We start from the raw sequence: 23109 nt of genomic DNA, 5'->3' as shown, positions 1-23109 counted from the left end.
CTTTCCAACATAAAAAGGGACAAGTTAATAATCTTCAGAAATGTATATTAAACTACATAATTTTTTGTTTAAATATATGTGTAGTGATATAGTGTCCCCTCCAGCTCAGCAAGAAGAGATACCAATTTTAGGTTTCAAATAAACATGCAAATGAAAGTTTAATTGTGATTCCAGCCAGTGAGAATAAACCATTCTTTGGAAAATAATTGAATAGTACAATTATTAGCAAAATACATCAATTTAAATCTAGGTTTCCTTCTTGTTAATATAAACTATGATTAAATTCAGTGTTCAGAACCAATCTGAATTGCACACAAGGACCAACACTGGTTACAATACACCTGACAAACTTGCCGAGCCCCTGGGTAAGGGATGGGGATGATGGGGGGAGGGAGGGGACAGATCCATGCTCCTGGAAAGGGTGGAGCCTCAGGTGGGAGGGGTGAGGCTGGGACAACCAGCCCTCAGCGCTGTCCACCCTCTCCACTCAGCACTGTCTGGAGCATGTTTTGCAGAGTTCTGGCAGTGATTTAAAGGGCTCATAGTGCTGGCTGCCACCACTGCCACCATAGTGGTAGCTGGGAACCCTGGGCCCCTTTAAATCGCTGAACCCACAGGCAGTTGCCCTCTTTGCCCTTCCCATACCCCTACCCATTTGGTGGGTCTGCAGCACTAGACCATCATGGAAAGCAGATTTAACAGCATAAGTATTATATTTCCTTGCTCCAGTTGGCTGCCTCAATGCTTCAGTTCAGCAGGCTTTCGAAATCTGATGATGCAACACGTAACATTAGACACTGCACCCAGAAGTGTGCCCCATGCTATCCAGGCACCTTCCATGCTCTAGTGAGCTTAGGGTTGCCAGGTGTCCAGTATTCTACCAGACAGTCCAGTATTTTCAGCTCTAGTCCAGTAAAAAATTTAGAAAATACCGGACACCTGAAATGTCTGTTATTTTCTGTTTTTTTCCCCAGCCATGAGGTGAAAATACTGGACACCTGACAGCCCTACACACTCGGCAAGTGGGCCGAGTCCCCGGGCACCGGCCCCAGGCCTCCCTTCTTACCTGGTTCCGCAGGCAAGCTCCCTTGTGGCTCAACCAAAAGAAAAAGATGGCCGCCGGCAAAAAACCTCAAGACCTGAGCAAGGGGAAGCAATACCTACCTGGGTCTTAGTGCTCAACCTTGCCTTTTCCTATCCCTATTCTGACTCTGCATGCAATTAAAGGGGCCATGCTATATTAATGCTGTTTTTATTTTTTTTTCTTAACTCATGTGGTCCCTTTTTTTTCTTTGCTCAACAATTTTGGTCTCTCCCCCTCTTTCCTCCCCCCGACAGAATGTTTTCCTCAGTGGGTTTTTTTTTTTTGGGGGGGGGCGGTCAGTATTTTTGTTGAAACCATCTGGCAACCCTAAATGAGCTTATCACTGAAATGTAATCATGTCCCCAGCAAGGCATGATCTAGGCTAGAACGCTGAACCTACAAGGCTTTCCTTGTGGGAGCACAGTTAAAGAGTCCTAATCTAAAACAAGGGGAAGGTGAAGACTGGCCAAGTATTATGGTAACAAGATGATTTTGTGTGTGTGTGTGTGTGTGTGTGTGTGTGTGCTCCCAGAGGCTATGAAGGGAAGGAGGAGGTAAGGAGGTTAGCTGCTAATTCTGAGGCTCCATCTACACTACAGCAGTTTGTCAGAAGAGGAAATGCAAATCTCGTGCTCTCGTTTGCATATTCTCTTCAATCCTTTTTTCAGAAGAGGTTTTTGTGCTAAAAAGCCCTGTGTAGTCGGGGCCATTTGTTGGAAAACCCCGTTTTGTGCAAGATCCTCTAAACCTAATTTTTTGAGGAATAAGGGATCTTGTGTTCAAAACAGGGGTTTTCCAACAAATGGATAGGGCTTTTTAGTGCAAAAACCTCTTCCACAAAAAGAATATGCAAATGAGAGTGCGAGATTTGCAAATGAGCGCTCCATTTGTATTTCCTCTTCCGACAAACTGCTGTAGTGCAGCCTAAGAGGAAGAAAGAAGAGTGGGATTAGTTGTCTACAGAGTCTGCTAACTGCAAGGACAATGATGGGGGGGCAGGCGCTGATTCCTCACTGAGCAGGCTGGTGGAGGAGAAAGTGCAGGTAGGATTGGCTGCTTTCAAACAACTCTGCTGAGGGAGTGGGGGAAGAAGCATAAAGAGGCTGCTGGCACATGGAAAAATGAAGTGATTCCCCAGCTTGTCCCTACAGAGAAGAGGGCAAGAGGCTGGTTGCCCCCATAGGGGAAAAGAGGTGGCATCCCCCACACTGGGGAAGGTAGAGATCAGGTGATCACTGCGTGTGGAGAAAGAGACAGGCAGGACCAGTGGCCATAGACTCAAATAGATGTCAGCAAAAAAGTAGTTGGCACGTCTGTTCTGAGTTGAGGAACCATTCTTGTTGCCTTACTTCTTCTATCACCTGCATCCCAATGGGTTTCACACACTGATGACTTTCTTTTACCTGAAGTTTGAGGAGGTTTAGGTCTTTTCTATTTGCCTGTCTCTGAGGGTGCTCTAAAGTTTAATTTTTAGAAAAGCTTCTTGAAATCCTCCGATGAAAGCCACTCTATTATTCATTCTGCTGTTGTTGTTATTGTCATATACTTGTGCCAGATTCTAATACTTTTATGTTCCTGCAGATCATTTGCCAATGAAAGTCCATTGAGTTCAATAGAGCTATGTAGATTTACAGTAGGTGAAGATGTGGCCTCTAGTGTAATACCTTACTTGGCAGTACAGTATCACCATTAATTTCCATGGATCAACTTGCTGAATAGAGTACAGGGCGCCCCCGCTATAAGTCACCCCTGAATACATTCGTTCTGTGCTAAAGTCATTGATGCTTGTAGGAACTGATGTGTTATAAGTCCTCCCATTCCGTGCTCTTCAGTAATGCAAAAAAAAAAAAAAATTGCACAAATGGAAGTCAGCTATGGGAAAAAAATTCCCTGCTTTAAGTTGTTTCACTGTAAGTCCAAGTTTTTTGGAACGTATCTTTGACTTATAGTGAAGATGGCCTATTAGAAAGTGAATAATAGTATCACAGTCTGGCTCACTATTAAAGGCAGCAGTGTAAATGAAAATTGACATAGTGTTGGTATTGAAGTTTTAGATACTGAGAACATTCTCTCTAACAATTGCATGATGATGCAGACAAACAAAATGTGTGTCTACGCAGCAAGTTATTATTTCAAAATAATGTTGAGATAGAGGACTCCGGAGCCTGTAACCCTCATTTCATGAGTAGTGGGGAAAGTTGAAGGAAGATTGTTCTTTCTTTGACTTCCTGCTGTATAATCAGCGTGAAAAGCCGAATTAAGCTATTTTGACTTCAATTACGCAATTGACATAGCTGAAGTTGCGTATCTTAATTCGAGTTTTGCCCTGCTGGGTAGACGTTCCTTTATACAGCTCACACATGGTATCTTGATACAAGTCTTAATAGAAAGTAAATTTTAAAAAATGTAAATTAACTCACATTAGTAGTTAGTAGGATGCAGAAGGTGACTCTGCAGTGCATGAGATATAATGTTTTTTCCTCATTAACTGATAAGGAAAAACACCTTCTTTCTGGGATCCTGAATTTGGAGTATTGTTGGAAAGACTATTCTTGTGACATTGTTTCTGTTATCTAACCAGCCTGTCACAAACAATCATGGATCAAATTAATCCATGATGTAAATCAATGAAATTAGTGGATTTACATCAGGGAGAAATTTGGCTCAATCTTTTTAATTAAACTGCCTAAAAGTGTTATTTTGTTCTCTGTGAGACTCATCAAAGACACAAGTATCTGCTTAGTTGTTTTAATAACACTTGTGCTATGATTTGCAATTTGATTTTAATATGCTATAGGAAATTTATGAAGTAAATAGTGTGTTCATTTCTTTAATTCTGTCAAGTATGTTGTGTCAAAAGTTTCAAAGACATGCTTCATTTAATTATAGAGTAAAAATAATCTTTAGTTATTACTGAGGGAACAATTTGATAATTGTGTCCTTTTAAAAAAATAAACCGCTTTTTATGGCAACAGAATGCTGGCTGTTGAAATATGTCATAACCTTATTTGTATGGGATGGGTTTCTTCCAATTATTTATTCTATTACTGTTTCTAGCACCTGTGGGAAATGTGGATCCTGAAGTAGTGACTGTATTAATCAAATGACTTTGTGTGTTTCTGTACTGTCCAAGTTTGTCATTGCATTAGAGGGCATAACAGATGAAATTTGAGACTTGTAATGTACTAGTGATTGGATTAACTTCTCCATTTTGTTCAGCCTGCTTGAAGACTTATTTTAGATAAATTAAGAAGATTAAATCTGAAGAGTGACCTTTGACAATTATTCCTCCTGACTGGATCTCTGAAGTCTTTAACATAAACCCAGCATTCTTGTAAAGAAGTTGAACTCTGAACAGCAGTAACTCTGACTGCTGTACAGATTACATTCAGATATTGTATACCCAGCGTCTTTCCGTAGGGGTTTTTCAAATGTTTTGATCTGCATGTGCAATCAATAATATATGCTGAAACCTGTATTGGCCTTTAGATGGCATTAGCTATTGGAGTGCATACTGTGCCATCTGGTGAAGTTGTAATATGTTATCAGTCTAGGTTGTTAACACATCACCAATAAGATGTGGTTGTGAGTGACACTGTATGTGTAGTAAATATTCCTCAACTAACCATGTTTTAAATGATAAGGTAGTATTCACTGATTCCCAGAACAGAATGCCCCCCTTCTCAGAGTGCAGCCTACATTCTTTGTTCCTGCATGTGTACATTGCATTTAACCATATTAAAATGCATCTTTTTTGCTCAGTAAACTTGTGCTCATCTTACCAAATTATTCGTAAGACTGGCCAGACTGGGTCAGATCAAAAGTCCATCTAGCCCAGTACCCTGTCTTCTGACATGCCCAAAGCCAGGTACTTCAGAGGGAATAAACAAAACAGGTAATCATCAAATGATCTGTTGCTTGTCATCTATTCCCATTTCTGACCAATAGAAGCTAGGGACACCATCCCTGCCCCTTCTGACTCATAGCTAATATCCAGATCACTCTGTATCAGTCACCTGTCCTCTTAATTATTTACTACACCTGCAATATTTGTGACATCTGCAAACTTTACTAGGGATGGCTTTGTTTTCTTCCATGTCATTAATTAAAAATGTTCAAGAGCATAGGATCAAAAATGATTTTCATGGGATCCTAGTAAAAACACACCCACTCAGTGATGATTCCCCATTTAACATTATATTTTGGCTTTGTCTACACTGCAGGGTTTTTGTGCAAGAAGCTTTTTGCGGAAGAGATCTTCCACAAAAACTTCTTGCACAAAAGTGTGTCCACACCTCAAAAGTGCATCGCAAAAGTGATATGCTTTTGCGCAAAAGAGCATCCACACTGCATAGACACTCTTGCGCAAGAAAGTTCTGCTTGCCATTCACAGAATGGCCATCAGAGCAGCTGTGCTTTTTCCTGTAGGCTCTTTTTGTGCCAGAAATCCCTGTTGAGTGTCCACACAAATCTTTTTGCACAAGAACCCTTGCGCAAAAAGGAGTTATTCCTCGTAGAAAGAGGTATACCTACACCGCAAAAAGCCCTCTGTTCTGCCATTTTACTGTAAATTTTCTTGTGCAAAAATGCACTTGAGGGGTGGACACTCCGTGGGTTTTTGTGCAAATATGTCCTAAAACCCTGTAGTGTAGACATAGCCTTAGAGACATTCAGCATGCTAACAAGGCTACTACTCTTCAGAGCTCCTTGCGGTATAGTGAAACATTCTGAGACTGGGTGTGGCAAGGTATGTTAGATTGATAAATGTATTTTCTCTTCCTTTTGTTTTAAGCTTCCATTTTCCCACTGAAATAGTTGTTAGATACAGTGCTATTTCCTTGGCACTCATTGTTTCCTTCAGTTCTCTCATCATTGCCATTTTCTGGATCATACAGTAGCAGGTGTTCGAGTGATATAAACTGCATTTGGCCAAGAAAAGCCAAAATCAGCCTAGTCATGCTTTGTCAGCCTATTGAGTGGTATTGACAAAATAATTTCTAGGCTCAGGTGTTCTGTATGACATTTTACTGTGCTGCCCTGACAACCCTTTACTGTGGATATCAAGGCTAAGGAAAACTTTCTCTCAAATAATATGACACTTAGTGAAACTGCTCTTTTCGGCATTGCAAATTGTTTTGCTCAGTGAATGCAGGCTAAATATTTAATTGTAGCTAATTTTCCAGTATTATCCTCTCCCTCCAGCCCCAGCTGAAAAATTACATCAAATAAATTATCCTATATTGGATGGATTTGGTTCAAACCAATCATTTTTTAAAGCTGAAACTTTTGGAAAAAGAAAACAGGAATGTAACGGTGACCAGTGAATGAGGTATTTTTTCATTGCATAAGCAGTTCTTAAAAATTGGGCTGTTTCTTAAAAATCTAGTGGAGTTCTGACTTCTTGGAATTTGTTTTCTTGTTACACTGCAGATGGTCATGTCTTTTAACTAACCTGTAAAACTCCTGAAGATTGGGATCTTTGTTGACATTGTAAAGCAGTGTTTCTCAACCTTTTTTTTATAAGGTACCTCTTTTTCAAAAAAATAAAATAAAATAAAATAAAAAATATACCCCCAATCCGTACATTTTTCAGACGCACACAATTTTTTTCTACCATTGCAACACATTTGTTTAAACAACTTAATCGTAGCCAGGCGGATGATGAAATTTTGGGGTGTAAAAAGTACAAAAATAATAAAGTGCTGTAAAACTTAAAACACAAATTCAGTTTTCTCTAAATTTCAGGTGTGTTGATGTACCCCCCACCCCCACCCCAGACTTCTCTCGAGTATCCCTAAGGGTACTTGTACCACTGGTTGAGAAACACTGTTTTAAAATACCAACCTATGGCACTGCTGGATGCTCTAAAATAACAGTTATTAGTATGGTAATTTGTAGCATTGTTTGAAAATCAATTGAAAATGCAGTTTAAGCATATCTTCATTTTGTATATCTTTGTCTTAAAATTCAACAGAGATTATACCACAGAAAAGTTCTAGTCTTCTTATGAAGGCCAGTTACCAACCCTTGCAAAGCTTCTGATCATAGATTTTGTGAGTTTCCTTGTCACCTGGTGGCTGGCCTTTGCAAATGAAGCAAGTTCAGTTTTTGTAATCCAGAGTAGGTGCTTCCATTTGGCTAATAAGAGGATGCAGCTGCACCTAAGAATGAGAACAGGTCAAGCTCTGAAGGTAGAACATAAGTAAGGGTGGCAAAACTGTGACTTCTGTAAAATAATCTTGCCATCTCCCTGCAACTTCCTTTTGGGATCAGCACTCTTGATTTTGAAAAACACTGGTCTCGCCTGTGAATTCTGTATAGATATGGTAAAAGTACACGAAAGACCAGATTGCACAGGGGAAAACTAGATTTCATTTTCTGTGTGGTGTTTTTCATGGCTGTGAATTTGACTGGGCTCTAGCCATGAGGGCTCCTACTTGGAAGAGGTGGGTTGCACTTGAATTAGAATGTGTGGGCGTGTCTGTCTTAGTAGAGCAGGAACATGGTAAGAGATGTCAGGGCTGCACTGGAGCGCTGGAGCATAGTGAGAGGTGCCATAATTCTATGCCATGCTCTTTGAACTATTGTGGGAGAAATCTGGACTATGGTCATTGAACTCTTATTATGATTTGTGTATGTGTGGGACTTTTGTATTAAATTACCTTCACTTGGGAAATTTTGGGGGACTGTGAAAAGAGTAACTGAGGCAGGCATGTCTATCATTCGCTGATCTGCTGCAAAGGTGCGTGCCCAACAGCATCACCCTATGACACTCTTTTGCAGTGTTTTAATTATGATCCATTACTTTCCTGGGGCTGTAACACCACAGAATTTAGAGAGATTCTTTTAAAAAGGCGTAATATAAAATGAGCAGACTTAATTTTTACGACGTCTGAACATAAATATTTAGAACTTTGTTTCCTGTTCTTCAGTGGATCAAAATATGCAGCTTTTCCCCATACTACTTTAGATGCCTGGAGTGAAATCCTGACCGTTGAAGTCAGTGAGAGCTTAGTCATTGTCTTTGCTTTCCCAGGATTCCATCCCTGATTTCTGTTGCAAGCTCTGTCAGTTAATTGCAGTTAATTTAACCTTTCTGTGACTCAGTTTGCCAATCTGTAAAATGTACCTAAGGTACATTATAACATTTTGTGAGATGGAGTTAATCTTTCTAAACCCTCCTTGAAGTCATAAAGGAAGATTACTTTATATATGTTACATTAAATTGTTTAGGTTTGATCAGGTTTGAGGTTAATAAGTATATATTACCGCTGAACATAAGTAGGTAGGCTAGGTATAGGAATGAAAGCCAGTGCTCAGAAATGTAGCTATTTCAGCATGGAAGTGTAAATGCTACATGTAAATGTTGAATCCTTTACAAATTATACAGTGATTTGAAATCACTCCTGTGAGATTTTGGAATTCCAATAGGATATTTTTCTTAAAAGACAAATGTTATTCTTCACAAAGAATTTTATTTTTCTGATGACTGATAAGGAATTACATGCAAAAGAGAATGAAAGGTGCTTTGTTGTATTGTATAGTAAACTATTACGCATTCTTGGTCTCACATAAATGAAATTGTGAACTGCTATATCTGTGCAAGATGAATGTGTATTGGAAAAATGTACTATTACTGTTTTTTTTTCCCCCTTACCTCCAGAGATTTGATACAGCTGCCTAGGAAAGAAGAAGATACAGACATTGCAATGAAACTTCTGGTTCAATGGACTTCTTGTGGCCTTGAAGATGTTCAGCTAGTAAATTACTCTGTCTTGCTTGACCTGCCAGGCTCTTCTTCAAATACAGTAACTTTGAAAAATAGTGGTGAATGCTTTTATCCAAATGGACAGAAGTGTTACAGGGAGACCAAAAAGCTTCACAGCCAAGACCTTCTGTACTCATATGCTGCTTACTCTGCCAAAGGAACTCTCGAGGTAATACGATCATTTGTCTTTGTCATTTACAGTGAAATAGAATTAGAAAACAGCTCCCATCTATCTTTAACTGGCAAGTCATGGGAATGATGGTAAAAATCTCAGACTAGAGATGAGCAAAAAGATTCAGGTAAATAAGATATGGTCCATAGTTCAGCTCAGACCTTGAAATGATTTGTTATATAGGGTTTTTTTAAGAATTAAATGTCACCTGTCTCTCAGATGGTGGGTTTACATTTCCTGGATACCAGAGTCTGTGAGAGTATAACTGTGGCACTATTTTGGGATACTTCCAGTATCCCAAAATAGCTGTTCTGCATCTTTTGAACAAGGCTGTTATTTTGAAATGTAACAGGCTCACTATTCCGATGTCTCTGTAAACCTCGTTCCACAAGGATTAAAGGACGTTTCAGAATAGCAGTTTATACAACACCACATTTTGAAATATACAGTGCCAAATTACGAAATAAACTATTTTGACACTAACTAGAAATAAACCACACAATTTGCATTGCTCAAATTGCATAGCTTATTTCAAGCTAAGGATGCAGTGTAGACACACCCTTAGGGTTTTCTCTAGAACTTTTTCTTCTCCCTGTAGTTGTGAGAAAAAACTGCTCAGCAAACATTGCAAAATAATACTTGAGAAAGGCACACAGAGAAGGGAAGAGGCACTAAGGTCTGGTTTGAGGCCAGAGTTAGGTACCAAAACTTTTCAATTACAATGCTGCACCTGACACATTCTTCCTCTGTGGCCTTGGGCAAATCATTGAGCATCCCTGCCTCAGTTTCCACTTGGGGATAATAGTTTTTACTTACCTAGCCAATAGGGATGTTGTGAGATTGAATACATTTGTAAAGTGCTTTGAAAAAGTTTAGTTTCTTTTCATGATTAAAGTATTAATAGAAAAGCGTGGGTGAGAAATTGAGATTTTGGGGATTCCCCCCTCAAAACCCACAGACCTTTATACTTTCTCAACATTGCCCATCACTATGAGGTTTACCTGGTATTGACTGCTGTTGGAAGACAGGATCCTGGGCTAGACTGACCTTTGGTCTGACCCAGTATGGTTGTTCTTATGTTCTTAGTATATTAGGGTATGTCTACAGAACAAAGAAAAACACAGTCTGCACCAACTGACTTAGCTTTAGGCTGCACAGCTATTTCATTGTTGTTTAGACTTCTGGGCTTGTGCTGGAGTCAGAGCTCTCGGACACTTTCCCCCCTGAACTCAAGTTGGCTGGCACAGACCATTTGCAGGTGTCTAGTTGTGGAGACATATCCTTAGTTACTTGGGTGCCTCGTCCCAAAGTAGGATGCCCCTTTATTAGGGGAAATACGGCCTCCTGGCCTAGTTTCAAAGTATCCTGCCCCTGTGGTAGGGGAAATACGGACTCCTGGCCTAGTCCTTCATACGCCGCCTCTGCGGCCTAGTCCTCGGGCCGAGCTCCCCACTCGCTGGGGTTCAGGGCAGGAGGGGTAGGGGGCCCAGGCCCTCCCTCTCCACCGGACCCCGACCCAGGGCCCTATCAGTGGCGGGTGCCTCCCGCTTTTCCAGCTCCCTGCCCTGGGTCGCTTCCTACCCCTTTCCCCCGGCCCGTAGTGGTCCCGCCTGTTGGCGTTGGTCGGGTTGCTGTAGCGGCACGTCCCCAGTCAGTGTCGGGGTTGGCAGTGTCCGGTCCGGTGCCTGGGTCACGGGGGGGGGTCAGCCGGCGGCTCCGTCGCTGGGGGCGAGCCCGGCTTGGGCCTGGCAGTGGCGCATTCAGCAGTCCTGGTGACTCCTTCTCTGGCAGTTGGGTGCTAACTCCAGCTCAGGCCACGGTCTGCCCCTTCTGAGCAGGCCAGCAGCCTTTTATACCTCTGCTCCCCTTGGAGCATGCCCAGTAGGGCTGTGTGGGTGGGGCTCTCTCTGCTCCTGGCACCTAGTGGTTTCCCAGGGCTTGAGTGCGGGGCGGGGCCACCCCGTCACAGGGTTAAAATAAAGATGTATGCAAAAAAAAAAGTATTGTTTAACAATGTCACACCAGCATTATAGCAATGCAAGTTACATTTCAGAATAGTTCCTTATTTACTAAGGATGTCAATGTGTAGGTGAAACTTTAAAAACAACTAGTAGTCTGTCAGTGCCTTAGAGACTAACAAAACATGTAGATCAAAAGGAAAAAAAATATGTAGCACTTTAAAGCCCAACAAGATAGTTTATTAGGTGAGGAGCTAAGAAATGGGTCTGGCCCACAAAAGCTCATCACCTAATAAACTATCTCGTTAGTCTTTAAAGTGCTACATATTTTTTCCTTTTGTTTTACCAAGATCAGACTAACATGACTACCTCTCTATTACTATAAAACAGGGGTGTCCAAACTTTTTTCAAAGAGGGCCAGATTTGATGACGTGAACATGCGTGAGGGCCGACCATTTTGCCTGATATTCTTTGAACCATTAAAATTAAATGCAAATTAACTATTTTATGCAAAGTTTATTGCAAACGGCATACTTTTCATTTCGTCACATGGATGACAAATCTAAACAGGTGTTAAATCACTCTGCCTTTCATATCTGAAGGCCAGATGAAAAAAAAAATCCAGGAAGCTGAAATATATGTCAGGAACATTGTAAAGTACATTACATATTATTGGTAATAAAGGTTGTCTGTCAACTTTTAAGTTAAAAAAATATGAACAGGAACATAACACCAAGTATACATGTCGGCTGTGTCTACACTGGCATGAATTTTCGGAAATGCTTAAAACGGAATACTATTCCGTTTTCAGTTTTTCCGGAAAAGGAGCGTCTACATTGGCAGGTTGCTTTTCCGGAAAAGCCCTTTTTCCGGAAAAGCATCTGTGGCCAATGTAGACGCGCTTTTCCGGAAAAGAGCCCTGATCACCATTTTCGCGATCGGGGCTTTTTTCCGGAAAAGACTACTGGGCTGTCTACACTGGCCCTTTTCCGGAACAGTGTTCCGGAATGAGGACTTATGCCCGAGCGGGAGCAGCGTAGCTTTTCCGGAATAGCGGCTGATTTTGTACAGTAGAGCGTCATTGCTTTTCCGGAAATTCAAGGGCCAGTGTAGACAGCTCGCAGCTTATTCCGGAAAAGCGGCTGATTTTCCGGAATAAGTGGCCCAGTGTAGACACAGCCATTGTGTCCAAATATATTTATAACTGATTTAGACCAACTGACATTAACTGAGATTTTACAATGTATTCATCTCAATACATATGGATTTGTTGGGGGCCATAAAAGATAGATATTGCCAAATTACCTGGGGGGCCGTATTAAACCGGAACATGGGCCGCAGTTGGCCCGCGGGCCGGACTTTGGATATGCCTGCTATAAAACATGTAGATGGTATCATGAGCTTTTGCGGGTACAACCCACTTCTTCAGATGAATGGAGTTATTAAAGGTCCAGTTTCTAAATAAATAGGGAATGGGGAGAGAAGGGAAAAGAAAGGAAAAAAGGAAAAGAAATAATCAATTAGAGTGTCCATGCTACATGAAGCTGATAGAGAAGGTACTACTTGAGTACCCATTGTTTGGTTTTTTAATGTCATTAGGATGTGGAATGTAGCTGGCCATCCAGCCAATGTCTTTATTCATGTGTGCAGTTAAATGAGCCTCTGATGTGGTGATTTATGTGGTTAGGTCCTGTGATGATAGTGCTTATATAGATGTGTGGACAGAATTGGCACCAGGGCTGATTGCAGGGGTGGGTTCCTGGATGGGAGGAGGCAGGCAGGAGCCAGTGCTTGCAAGGAATTCACTTAACAGCTAGCTTTCTGGGAGCACTGGCTCCTGCCTGCTTTCCCCTATGTGTAAATAAGTAACCGCTAAAATTTCAAACGGTTACACATTTACACAAATACCCAATAGTTAACACCCCTATTATTTTTTAGGACTTCTAAATAATGAAGTAGGCTGTGTAGACATAGATTACATAGGCAATAGTGGTGATTGAATCCTGGATCTTGTATCGGAAAAAGGAAAATCACACCTTTGTCACTTGAGCCAAAGGAATAATTACTTTAGCTATATCAGGGTTTTAAGATCAGCAACTTGAGAGATGCTCACTAGATTTATATGTGTGTTGTTTTGGAAAAGGCTAGACCCCAGTAGATTATATGTATTTGCTCTCAGAAAAGTCTTTCTTTCAGCATTTCTAGATCCACAAATCATAAATCCCATCTGTGGTAATGAACTATGACCACATATTTATTTACCTTGACTGCATTATTAGCAATGATCAAAACTTGGAGTTGGCATGCCAAAAGCACACTAATGTATGAGCTAAGTGTGCCAGTATCTAGAACTGGGAGTAGCAGTTGGTCATTGTTACTAAGATAAGGCAGTAGAGGGAGACATAGTCACATTAAGTAAGCCAGCAAATTACATTTACTTTGGCTGTCCGGCAGCTTGGCTATGATAGAAATTTCAAAGGTTTTTTTTTTTCCTGTTAAAAGATATTTTGCAACAAACTTCCAGTAATATTGAATATTCTTATTTTCAAAATCTAATGCAAATCCTTAGCGTGGGCTGGCTTTGCACAGAATTTACAGTCTGTGCATCAATACAAGTTTCTGATACCAACAATATCTCTTTGAACTTCTAGTTGATAAAGCGATTAAAGAGTTCTGAAATTGTGGTAGCCAGTCTTACTTTTGTTTTGACAGGGTTATTTGTACAATACCAGTGCTCCTTTTCTTTGAAGACCCGTCATGTCCATTCATCATATGGCCATTTCATATGAACTGTCCAATCTGTACTTTCCCTAACAGCCTAAATAGCATTTGTGATTTCTAAAATCTATTTTGAAAGTCATCTTAATGCAGTGTGATTGATGGCGTGCCTTGCTGCTTCTGTGTAATTCACTGTGCACTGGAAAGGTGACACTGTTTACTCCAGCATGAAGACAAGCAGATCATAGAAGGGTTTTGAAAAGAGCTGTCAGGTCATCTGTGAAAAACATATTGCAGGGGTTATGTAAATAAATTAGCATAAGCCAAATCATGTTGAAGAAACAATGACATTTATGTAATATACTTTTATTAAAAGTTAATCACAATTGAATAGCAAGGTTAAATACTTTGCTTAGTTGGCAAAAATAGGGAAAGAAATCATGTTAACTACTGATTAATTTAAATTACACGTTTGGGGTTAAATTTACCCTTATTCGGCACGTGGCTAGTTAACCATTTAAGCCCAGCGGAACTTAGATATGACTCCAGTGGTCACTTTGGTGGTTCTCTGCACACAGGTGAATTTCACCCTGATTCTAATCCTATCCAGTGAAAAAATATCCCTGGAGAACCTGATTGTTAATTCCCATGCTAGTTAAGGAACGTTGGACAGAAGCACAAGTTAGAGACAAATGGTCTAAGTGTCTAAATGGGTGTTACAAGGAGGAGAAAGAAAAATTGTTCTCCTTGGCCTCTGATGATAGGACAAGAAACAATGGGCTTAATTTGCAGCAAGGGAGGTTTAGGTAGGAAAAACTTCATAACTGTCCGGGTCTTTAAACACTGGAATAAATTGCTTAGGGAGGTTGTGGAATCTCCATCACTGGAGATATTTAAGAGCAGGTTGCATAGACATCTATCAGGGATGATCTAGATGGTGCTTGGTCCTGCCATGAGGGCAGGGGACTGGACTAGGTGATTTCTCGAGGTCTCTTTCAGTTGTAGTATTATATGATTCTATGAAATTATTTTAATATAAATTAAGAGAATTTTGGTTTATTGTTATGTAGCTCCCCCTCTCCACCTGATTACGTTCTTTAAAGACAATCTGATTACAAGTTTTGATGGACAGGTCTGGGTTCTTCTGGATCCCGCCACCCACACAACTTTATTTTTTCCGATGGATTTATTTGGCGGTGCCTCCACCCCCCTCACTCCTTCCTGGCAGGGTCACCAGGGCAGTTTGGGAGTAAAATTCTAACCCAGGATAATCCCCACTTACTTCGCAGATAGTTGGAGACTCTCAGAAAATAGCACAAACGCATACACTATAATAAACACAATTATATTAAACAGGAGACAAATATAACAGAAAAGGGTAAAACACTATTTTTAGGGTCACCGGTGCCCAGCAACTGTAAGATCAGTGTCCCCATTGGTACACGTACTTTGTTGGGGCCCTTGATGACTTTTGACCAGGGGCAGATGACCGTTTTGCGGGGCACCGGGCAGCATAATTCCGCGGGGCCCCCCTTTGCCACGGCGCAAGCGCGGGGCTTTCTGAAGCGCGGGGCCCGGGGTGGCCGCCCCGTTCGCCCTGCCCTATATCCACCCTTGCTTTTGACCACAACATTCTTCTCTGCATTGGTTTAGCAGTGAGGCTGACTAGGTCCAGTACAGCCCAAAGGACTCTCACATGGGAGAAGGCAGTAAATCCCTCCACAGGTTTAATATGCAGCAGGTAATAAAATCCCCAAATAAATTCCCTGATTTACTAACTAAAAATTGGTGCACTCACACACTCTATGAATGAGCCTCAGGTTCAGAGGTGACAGTCACTGGAGAGGGGCTGCTCTCTTCTGGCAGGGATCCTCTTCAGGCAGGAATCAGGCTGCTTCAGTCCCAGAATTTCCCCTCACCACAAAGGGGTGCAAGGCTCAAGGTGCAGGCCACACAACTGCACTAAAATTCAAACTGTAATCTCCTACCTCAGCATTCAGACACACACACAGCAGGCAGCAGCCCCAAACCAGCAGACAGAGCAGAGCTGACCATGCTGTGACAGGTCTCACCCAGGGAGCTGGAGAGCCAACTCAGCCTGGCTGGGAAAACCTCCCAGCAAACTCCACAAACTGGGAATCAACAGTGGAGACATAAAACCCAGCTGAGGGATCCTGCCTTCAGGTCCCTAGAGGCTAGTTCTCAGGGGAAACCCTTCAAGCAGGCTTGTGGCTTACTAGCTCCTACACAGCGAGTCCTCCCCTTGCCCTGGCTGGCTCCAGACTCCCCCAACAATGGCTCCTCCTTCCACTCTTCAACTCTCTGGGAGGGGCCTCTCACTCCCTATGGGTTGCCTGGCAGACTCTGACCCTGGTAGCGAGGGAGAGCCAAGACAAACTCAGAGTGTGTCTCCCTGAGTTGCCAGCAGACAGAGCCCTAGGAATCTAGGTAATATCCTTGGGGGTTACAGTTAACCCAAAACTTGCCCCAAAACTTTCTTAATGTCAAATTAAGGCTTTCCAGTAGTGCTTGTGCTCCCTACAGAATGTAGAAGGAGAATCTAGAGATGAAGGTAATGAACATTTAATATGAAGGTTTATACCACAACCAGGACTATAACCTTAACTCTGCCCTGTTGATTTAGAAATGTTTCAGCAAAAAGCATTGTAACTTGGTGATGGGTGGGAAGTCATAACAAGTACACATGAGAACAGTCTAAGAATATAGGTCATTAATTGTGTTGTGTTTCATAGTTATGAATGAACTCTGTGTTCTCTGTACTAGGTGTAGAATACACAGTATTGAATGGTTGAGGGATTGATTGGATCAGCTTGGGAGAGCTATGGTAGTGATATCAGGAGAGGTGCACTACAGGTTGTATCAATAGATGTGCACACAGATGTTGGCTTGCCATGGGAATTATCTACAATCTGGTGGGATATGTGTCAGTTGTCTCCAGAACTTAGTGAGGCTCTGCGTCAGATAGAAGGGGTGTAACATGTATAAACCAGAGGTGGTTGCATGAAGTAGCATCAGAGTTTGAATGAAAAGCAGGTTTGTGTCACTTCTGTTTCCTGTGCCAGACGTAACCTAAATTTTGCTGTTGCAAAGAGGAGGTGTTAAAGTTAACCCTGTAGTACTCATGTGCTCTATAGCACCTTCAAAGGAAGAGTGCAAACATCAGTGTGAGTTAGCTGCCCCAGAACAAACCCATCACAAATCCCTGGGTACTTACTATGGTTGCTAGGCCTCCACATCATCACTACTTGTGCTACCGAGACTAAAACTAGCATGGACATGCCTACCTGCAGCCATGCTGTCTGATGTACCCACTGTTTGTGTGCATCTCCAGCTCAGTATCTGCAACGCATCACCTTGAGCCACCCAGTGAGTGTGAGAACACACTGAATGTGATCCACTTGACTTGTCCAGTGACCTGAGCTTGCTGCATATTCACATTTCACTCTCTTATGCATTTTAGCCTCTGCTAATATGAAGTTGCAAATTTTACCCCTAGTAACTTTTTCACTGTTGCTTACCCGGGTGATTGAGATTGGTTTGGGGAGGATTAGAGTCCCAATTGTACCCCCTCTCCCTAAAAATCAGCTGCTTTTTGTAATCAGATGTCCTTTTATTTAACAGGGACTGTATCCTGACAGCTCCTTGTTCAAATGGTCCCATATTTGAATGATTAACTCTATCTACACTCTCAAGAACTACAGCAAATGTCAAGGCTATCTGAGAAAGCATGTGGGTTTTAAAGGACAGCTAACCTTTAAACAGAAAGTGGCACTCAATCCTAACTATAGCAGAGCTGCAACTCTGCTATAATGAATACTCAGAAAGCTATGTTTATGAAATGTGAAGGTTATACAATTAAAATCATGATCAGGAAGTACAGCAGTTCCTGCAATGGCAGTCTTCACAAAGGGATGTTGTACCTTCAGATGTCTTTATCGTGTCTGTTTAAGACAGAGCCGTTCATATATCAAATTACGCAGTTCACTAGTAAAAGAAAATAGAACACTGTGTGCTGAAACCAGAGCAGCATGCCTGGTAGAAGCTTAACTACTAAGAAGTAGATTTTCAAAGGCACAAATGTAGAAAATATCACCCTTAATCTCTTGCTTTTTTTTGTATTTTTAGCCGTACTGCCTGAATGCTGCACTAATCCTTCCCCCAATAACTTACTAGATATTTTTAAAGAATAAAAAAAAATCTTACACTATTTAGCTACAGGGTTGGTGCAATTTACAAATTGTGACTATGACTCTTGTAAGCGTGTTGTCCCAATTAGTGAACACTTACATGACTGCATGTAATCGAGCACGCATTAATGTCTCCGTGCTGTGTAGGGGTGGATGAGAAAGCAGTGCCCACCAGTGGATCAGCACTGCTCTAAGTATGGCATATTGTTCATGGTCCAGTGCTGTGAAGTTGACGGAAGGGTGAAGGCACTGCAGGTTGATGGAATGATGAGGTCACTGCATCAAGGTCAATCCTAGTGTAAGTCCTGGTTTACTCTTAAAAAGTTAGGTTGATATAGCAACAGTACTCGGGGTGGAGGGGGGCTGAATTTACAGTTAAATTGATGGAAGAATGCTTCCATCCAGTAACCATTATTCACAGAACTGGAGTTCCTACAGTGACGCAAAAACTCCTTCCATCACTGCAGGAAACATCTAAGCTATAGCACTATCGCAGCGTAGCTATGACACTGTATCTTGTGCTGCTGTAATGTAAATGTGGCCTAAGATGGCAGAAGTCAGTGGTTACACTACTTCTCGGGCAGAATTCAAGTCACTGACGGGCTGAGAAACCTGCCTGGAAGAGATTGCTTTGTGGGAACTAGAGGAAATATTTCTGTCAGGACTGACTGCTAGACATAATTTTCTTTTAAATTGTATCGGATAGACCAGGAAAGTTAGAGAGAGGAGGGAGACTAAAGAATCTATGTATGCCCCAAAATTAAACAAATACATGGCTTCAGTTTTCAATACAATATGAAACATGGGTATGAAGGCAAGGTGGGAAAGAAGTGGATAGAAATGGAAAATATCACATTTGAAGTGGAAGAATAACATAGAACATGTCTTCATTTACAGTGCTGCAGTGGCAAAGTTATACATGTGTCGGGCAGATACTCTATGCAGATGGGAGAGAGCTCCCCCATCGGCATAAAAAAAACACACGCTGCAATCGGCAGAAGCTATGTTGACAAAACCTTTCCTGCTGACATAGTGGTGCACACTGGAGCTTATGCTGGTGTAATTTATGTCACTCAGAGAATGGAATATTCACAGCACCAAGCAACATGAGTTTTGCCAATGCAAGTGGTGGTGGAAATATGATCTTAGGGCATGTCTACACTATGGAGAAGATCGACCCTCCAGAGGTGCAGTCCTCCAAATCGAACACTGAGGGCAACCTCTGCTGGAATCCTGTACTTCTCATTCTGTGAGGAGTAAGGGAAGCTGGCTGAAGTTTGTGCTCTTGCTGGCCTCCCACAATGTAGATGCCACGGCAACTTGGTTTATGGTAAGCCAAAGACGTATGGTGTATCATAAGCCAATCTGCCTGGTCTAGTTTAGACCAGGCCTTTGAGCTCAGTACACTTAAGGAAGCCAGCAAATTACAGGAGAACTGGTTGTTACATTAAAAATCCTTAATAATCTGTTCAGGCCTATTACCTGATGACTAGATAATAATTGATGACCGGATAACAGCTAATCCTCTTTTACCTATATTTTTAAAAAAGACAAAAGTGATCTGCACAGTTACAGACCTGTTAGTCTAGCCTCAGTAATATGTAATGTTTCAGAACAAACTGCGAAGTAAAGAATAATGAAGTTCATGGAGATAAAAGGAAAAGAGGATATAATACAAGGGGTTTACCAAAGGTGGATTGTGCCAGACTTAACAGATTTCCTTCTTGAGGAAAATAACTGTATTTTTATTTAGGACTATTGATGAGGTTACAAGTTCAATAAAGGTAATAATGTAAATCTAATGTACTTGGATTGCAGTAAAGCATTTGACATGTTTCCACATGGGAAATTATTAGTTATTCTCAAGAAGATGGGGATCCATATGAGAATTGTAAGGTGGTTAAGGAATTGATGTAAAGGGAGAAGGCAACAGGTTGTGCTGAAAGATGTATTATTGGACTTTGGAGAGTTTACTAGTAGAGTTCTTCAAGGGTCGATCTTGGGATCAATCTTAATCAAAATGTTTGTTAATGACCTTGGCATGAAAAGTAGGAATATGCTAATGAAATTTCTTGACAGTACAAAGTTGGGAGGCATTGTCAATACAGAGATGGATCAGAATATTATATGGGAAGATCTGAATGATCCTGAAAACTGAAGTGACAGAAATAGGATGGAATTCAATAATACAAAGTGAAAAGTCATACATATAGGGTCTAATAAGAAGAATATTTGTGACAAGCTGGGACCTTGTCAGTTGGAGATGCCAGAGGAGGAGACACACCTGGATGTATATATTGATCACAGCATGACAGCCACAAATGCAATGCAGCTTCAAAAAAACCCAAATATAATACAAGGGTATATCAGGTGAGGCATTTTCAGTAAAGAAAGTAGTATTGATGCCATTGTACTAGTCTTTGTTAAGGCCTCGTATGGAGTACCGTGTAGAATTCTAGTCAGCCATGTTAAAAAAAGATTAATTTAAACTAAATCAGGTGTAGAGAAGATTTATTAAGATAGTCCAGGAAATGGAGGGCCTGTTTTATGAATAAAGACTGGAGGAAGTTGGCTTACCAAAGACTGGGAATGGATATGGTTGATCTCATATAAATACATCAAAGTGGAATATGCCAGGGAATTTGAAGAGCTGTCTAAGCTAAAGGTTGATATTGATACAAGAATAAATGGAGGCTGGCTGGTTATGAACAAATTCAGGCTGCAAATTAGAAGGTTTCTAGCCACCAGAGGGATCAGGTTCAAGAAAAGCCTCCCAACAGGAACTATAGGAGTTAACAATGTAGTAATCATAGAATACTAGAACTGGAAGGGACCTTGAGAAGTCATCAGGTCTAGCCTCTGCCCTCACTGCAGGATCAAGCACCATTTAGATCATCTCTGCTAGATGTTTTTCTAACCCGCACTTAAATATCTCCAATGACCGAGATTCCATAACCTCCCGAGGCAACTTATTCCAGTGCTTAACCATCCTGACAATTACAGAGTTTTTCCTAATGTTCAACCCAAACCTCTGTTGCTGCAATTTAAACCCATTGCTTCCTGTCAATTCATTAGATATTAAAGAGAATCATTTTTCTCCCTCCTCCTTGTAACACCCTTTTAGGTACTTAAAAGCTGCTATAATGTCCCCCCTCAGTCTAAACACAAACTAAATGCACCCATTCTTTAGTCTCCCCTCATAGGTCTTGTTTTCTAGACCTTTCATCGTTTTTGTTGCTTTTCTGGACCTTTTCCAATTTCTCCACGTTTCCTGAAATAATCAGTGCAGAGTAGAGTGCAAGAATTACTTCTTGTGTCTTGCTCACAACTCTCCTGTTAATGCATCTCCATATCATGTTTGATTTTTTTTGCATACTGACTCATATTTAGCTTGTGGTCCACTATGACCCCTAGATCCCTTTCTATAGTACTTCTTCCTAGACGGTCACTTCCCATTTTGAATGTGTGAAACTGATTGTTCCTCTCTACATTTTAAGAGAGAGTTAGACACATTTCTGAGTGGCATTATCTTACTTGCTTGTGTTTTGGCTTGGGTTTCAATCACTTTCTTCTTCAACCTTCGGGGGTGGCCGCAGATGGAGATGGCAGCTGGATAGGATAGGATAGTGTTCTGAAGTGGCACTGAGCATTCTCTTTCTGCAGTGCTTGGCAGGTAGGTTTTTGCTCAAAGCTCAGGGTATAACTGATCAACATCTGCGGGGTTGGGAACAAATATTTTCTCAGGTAAGACTGGCAGTGATTGGGTTACCAGGTAGACCCCCCCCCCAAAAAAAAAGCCGGATACACTTGATCATGGGTGGGGGGGCGGGGCTGGCCAGGAGGAAGGGGGGCGGGAGGTGGGTCTGGAGGGGGGAGGGGTTGGGGGCCGTGGAGCTGGCTGGGCGGAAGGGGGGCCGGGAGAAAGGGGGCAGCAGGAAACAAAGCTCGGGGGAGGTTGGGGCCCAAGAGGGGCTGGACGGGAGGAGGAGGGGCCGGAAGAAGGGGGGCGGGAAGCAGAGCTGGCGGGGGGTGGGTTCAGCCACTGGCAGCAGTCGGAGTCCAACAGGCTGTGCCCCCGGCAGGCACAGCTTCTGGTTGCTAGTAGAAGCCGGGCGGGGGCGGGGGGAGTGGCTGGGAGCCACTCCCCCTGCCCGGCTTCTGTACACAACCAGGGGCTCCTAGCTGGGAGCCGGGGCCGCAATCGGCGCTGGGAGCCTCTGGTTGTGTGCAGAAGCTGGGCAGGGAGAGTGGCTGGGAGTCCTAGCCACTGCCCCTGACCTGCCAGGCTTTTGCACGTGACCACGGGGCTCCCAGCGCCAATCACTGCCGGCCTCCCAGTCGCTCCCTCGCCCCCGCCAGGCTTCCATCCGGCACTCAGACAGAAATTCAGAAAATACCGGACATTGCACATGTCTGGTATTTTTTCTGATTTTTTCTACCGGACAGAGGGCACAAATACCAGACTGTCCGGTAGAAAACCGGACACCTGGCAACCCAGTGATCCTGGTGTATTTTCCTTTCTGCAGCATAGGGTGTGGCACACCTGCTGGGGTGAACTGGGTATACTCACATAATCAGTACCCTGCCATACGAAGGGCTTAAGGCATTGGTGCACCTTGGTATCTACTATTCCCTGCATGTAGCATTTAACAGTTAGGTACTTGAGAGCTGTAATACGTTTGGTCTAAATTGGGCTGTTGGGTTAGTGTGTGCGTTCTGGGTAGTGTTGGTGGTGAGCGGTATGCAGAGCACACTGGACAGTCTTTCCTAGCCTTGAAATCTGATGCTTGTCAGCGCAGAGGCAAAGCTTAGAGTAAACCATGTGGAGCCTCTCTCCACTATGGCTCAATATGCCCTGACTGCTCAGTGACGACAAATTGGCTTCTTTCAGCAGCTTGTGACTGTCTGAAACAAATGTGAGGTACACACATAACCAGGGATGATGCGTAGTGGACGTGAGGGGTCACATGCCCCCAACACCATGAGTTGGAGCAACCAGCTAGCTGCTAGTGAGGAGGAGGCCTGGCAGCTGCAAGAGGAATGCACCCTCCCACCCTGTACTCAGTGGTAGAGGAAGCAGAGTAAGGTGGCCCCAGCTGCACCCTTTCAGGGAAGGGGGCAGGACGGTCCTTGCACTCCCTGGAGGGAAGCAAAGCAATGCAGCCATGGGAGCCAAACAGTGGACCTGCCTTGCTCCGCTT

The 23109-nt window shown here is 42.4% G+C and overlaps 1 protein-coding gene across 5 annotated transcripts in view; it reads left to right on the top strand.

Moving 5' to 3' along the window:
- Nucleotides 1-23109, top strand: part of NAALADL2 (N-acetylated alpha-linked acidic dipeptidase like 2) — a 984106-nt gene that overhangs the window by 534564 nt on the left and 426433 nt on the right. For all 5 annotated transcript variants that reach the window (XM_075937993.2, XM_075937986.2, XM_075937990.2 and 2 more), the window contains one exon: nt 8748-9021. In XM_075937993.2, the coding sequence (XP_075794108.2) occupies nt 8748-9021 (274 nt within the window). The remainder of the gene's footprint in view (nt 1-8747; nt 9022-23109) is intronic.

The sequence above is a fragment of the Pelodiscus sinensis genome, chromosome 10 (genome assembly GCF_052426305.1).
Source record: "Pelodiscus sinensis isolate ZL-2025 chromosome 10, ASM5242630v1, whole genome shotgun sequence".
Lineage (NCBI taxonomy): Eukaryota > Metazoa > Chordata > Testudines > Trionychidae > Pelodiscus > Pelodiscus sinensis.
This window is presented reverse-complemented; position numbering and strand designations above follow the sequence as displayed.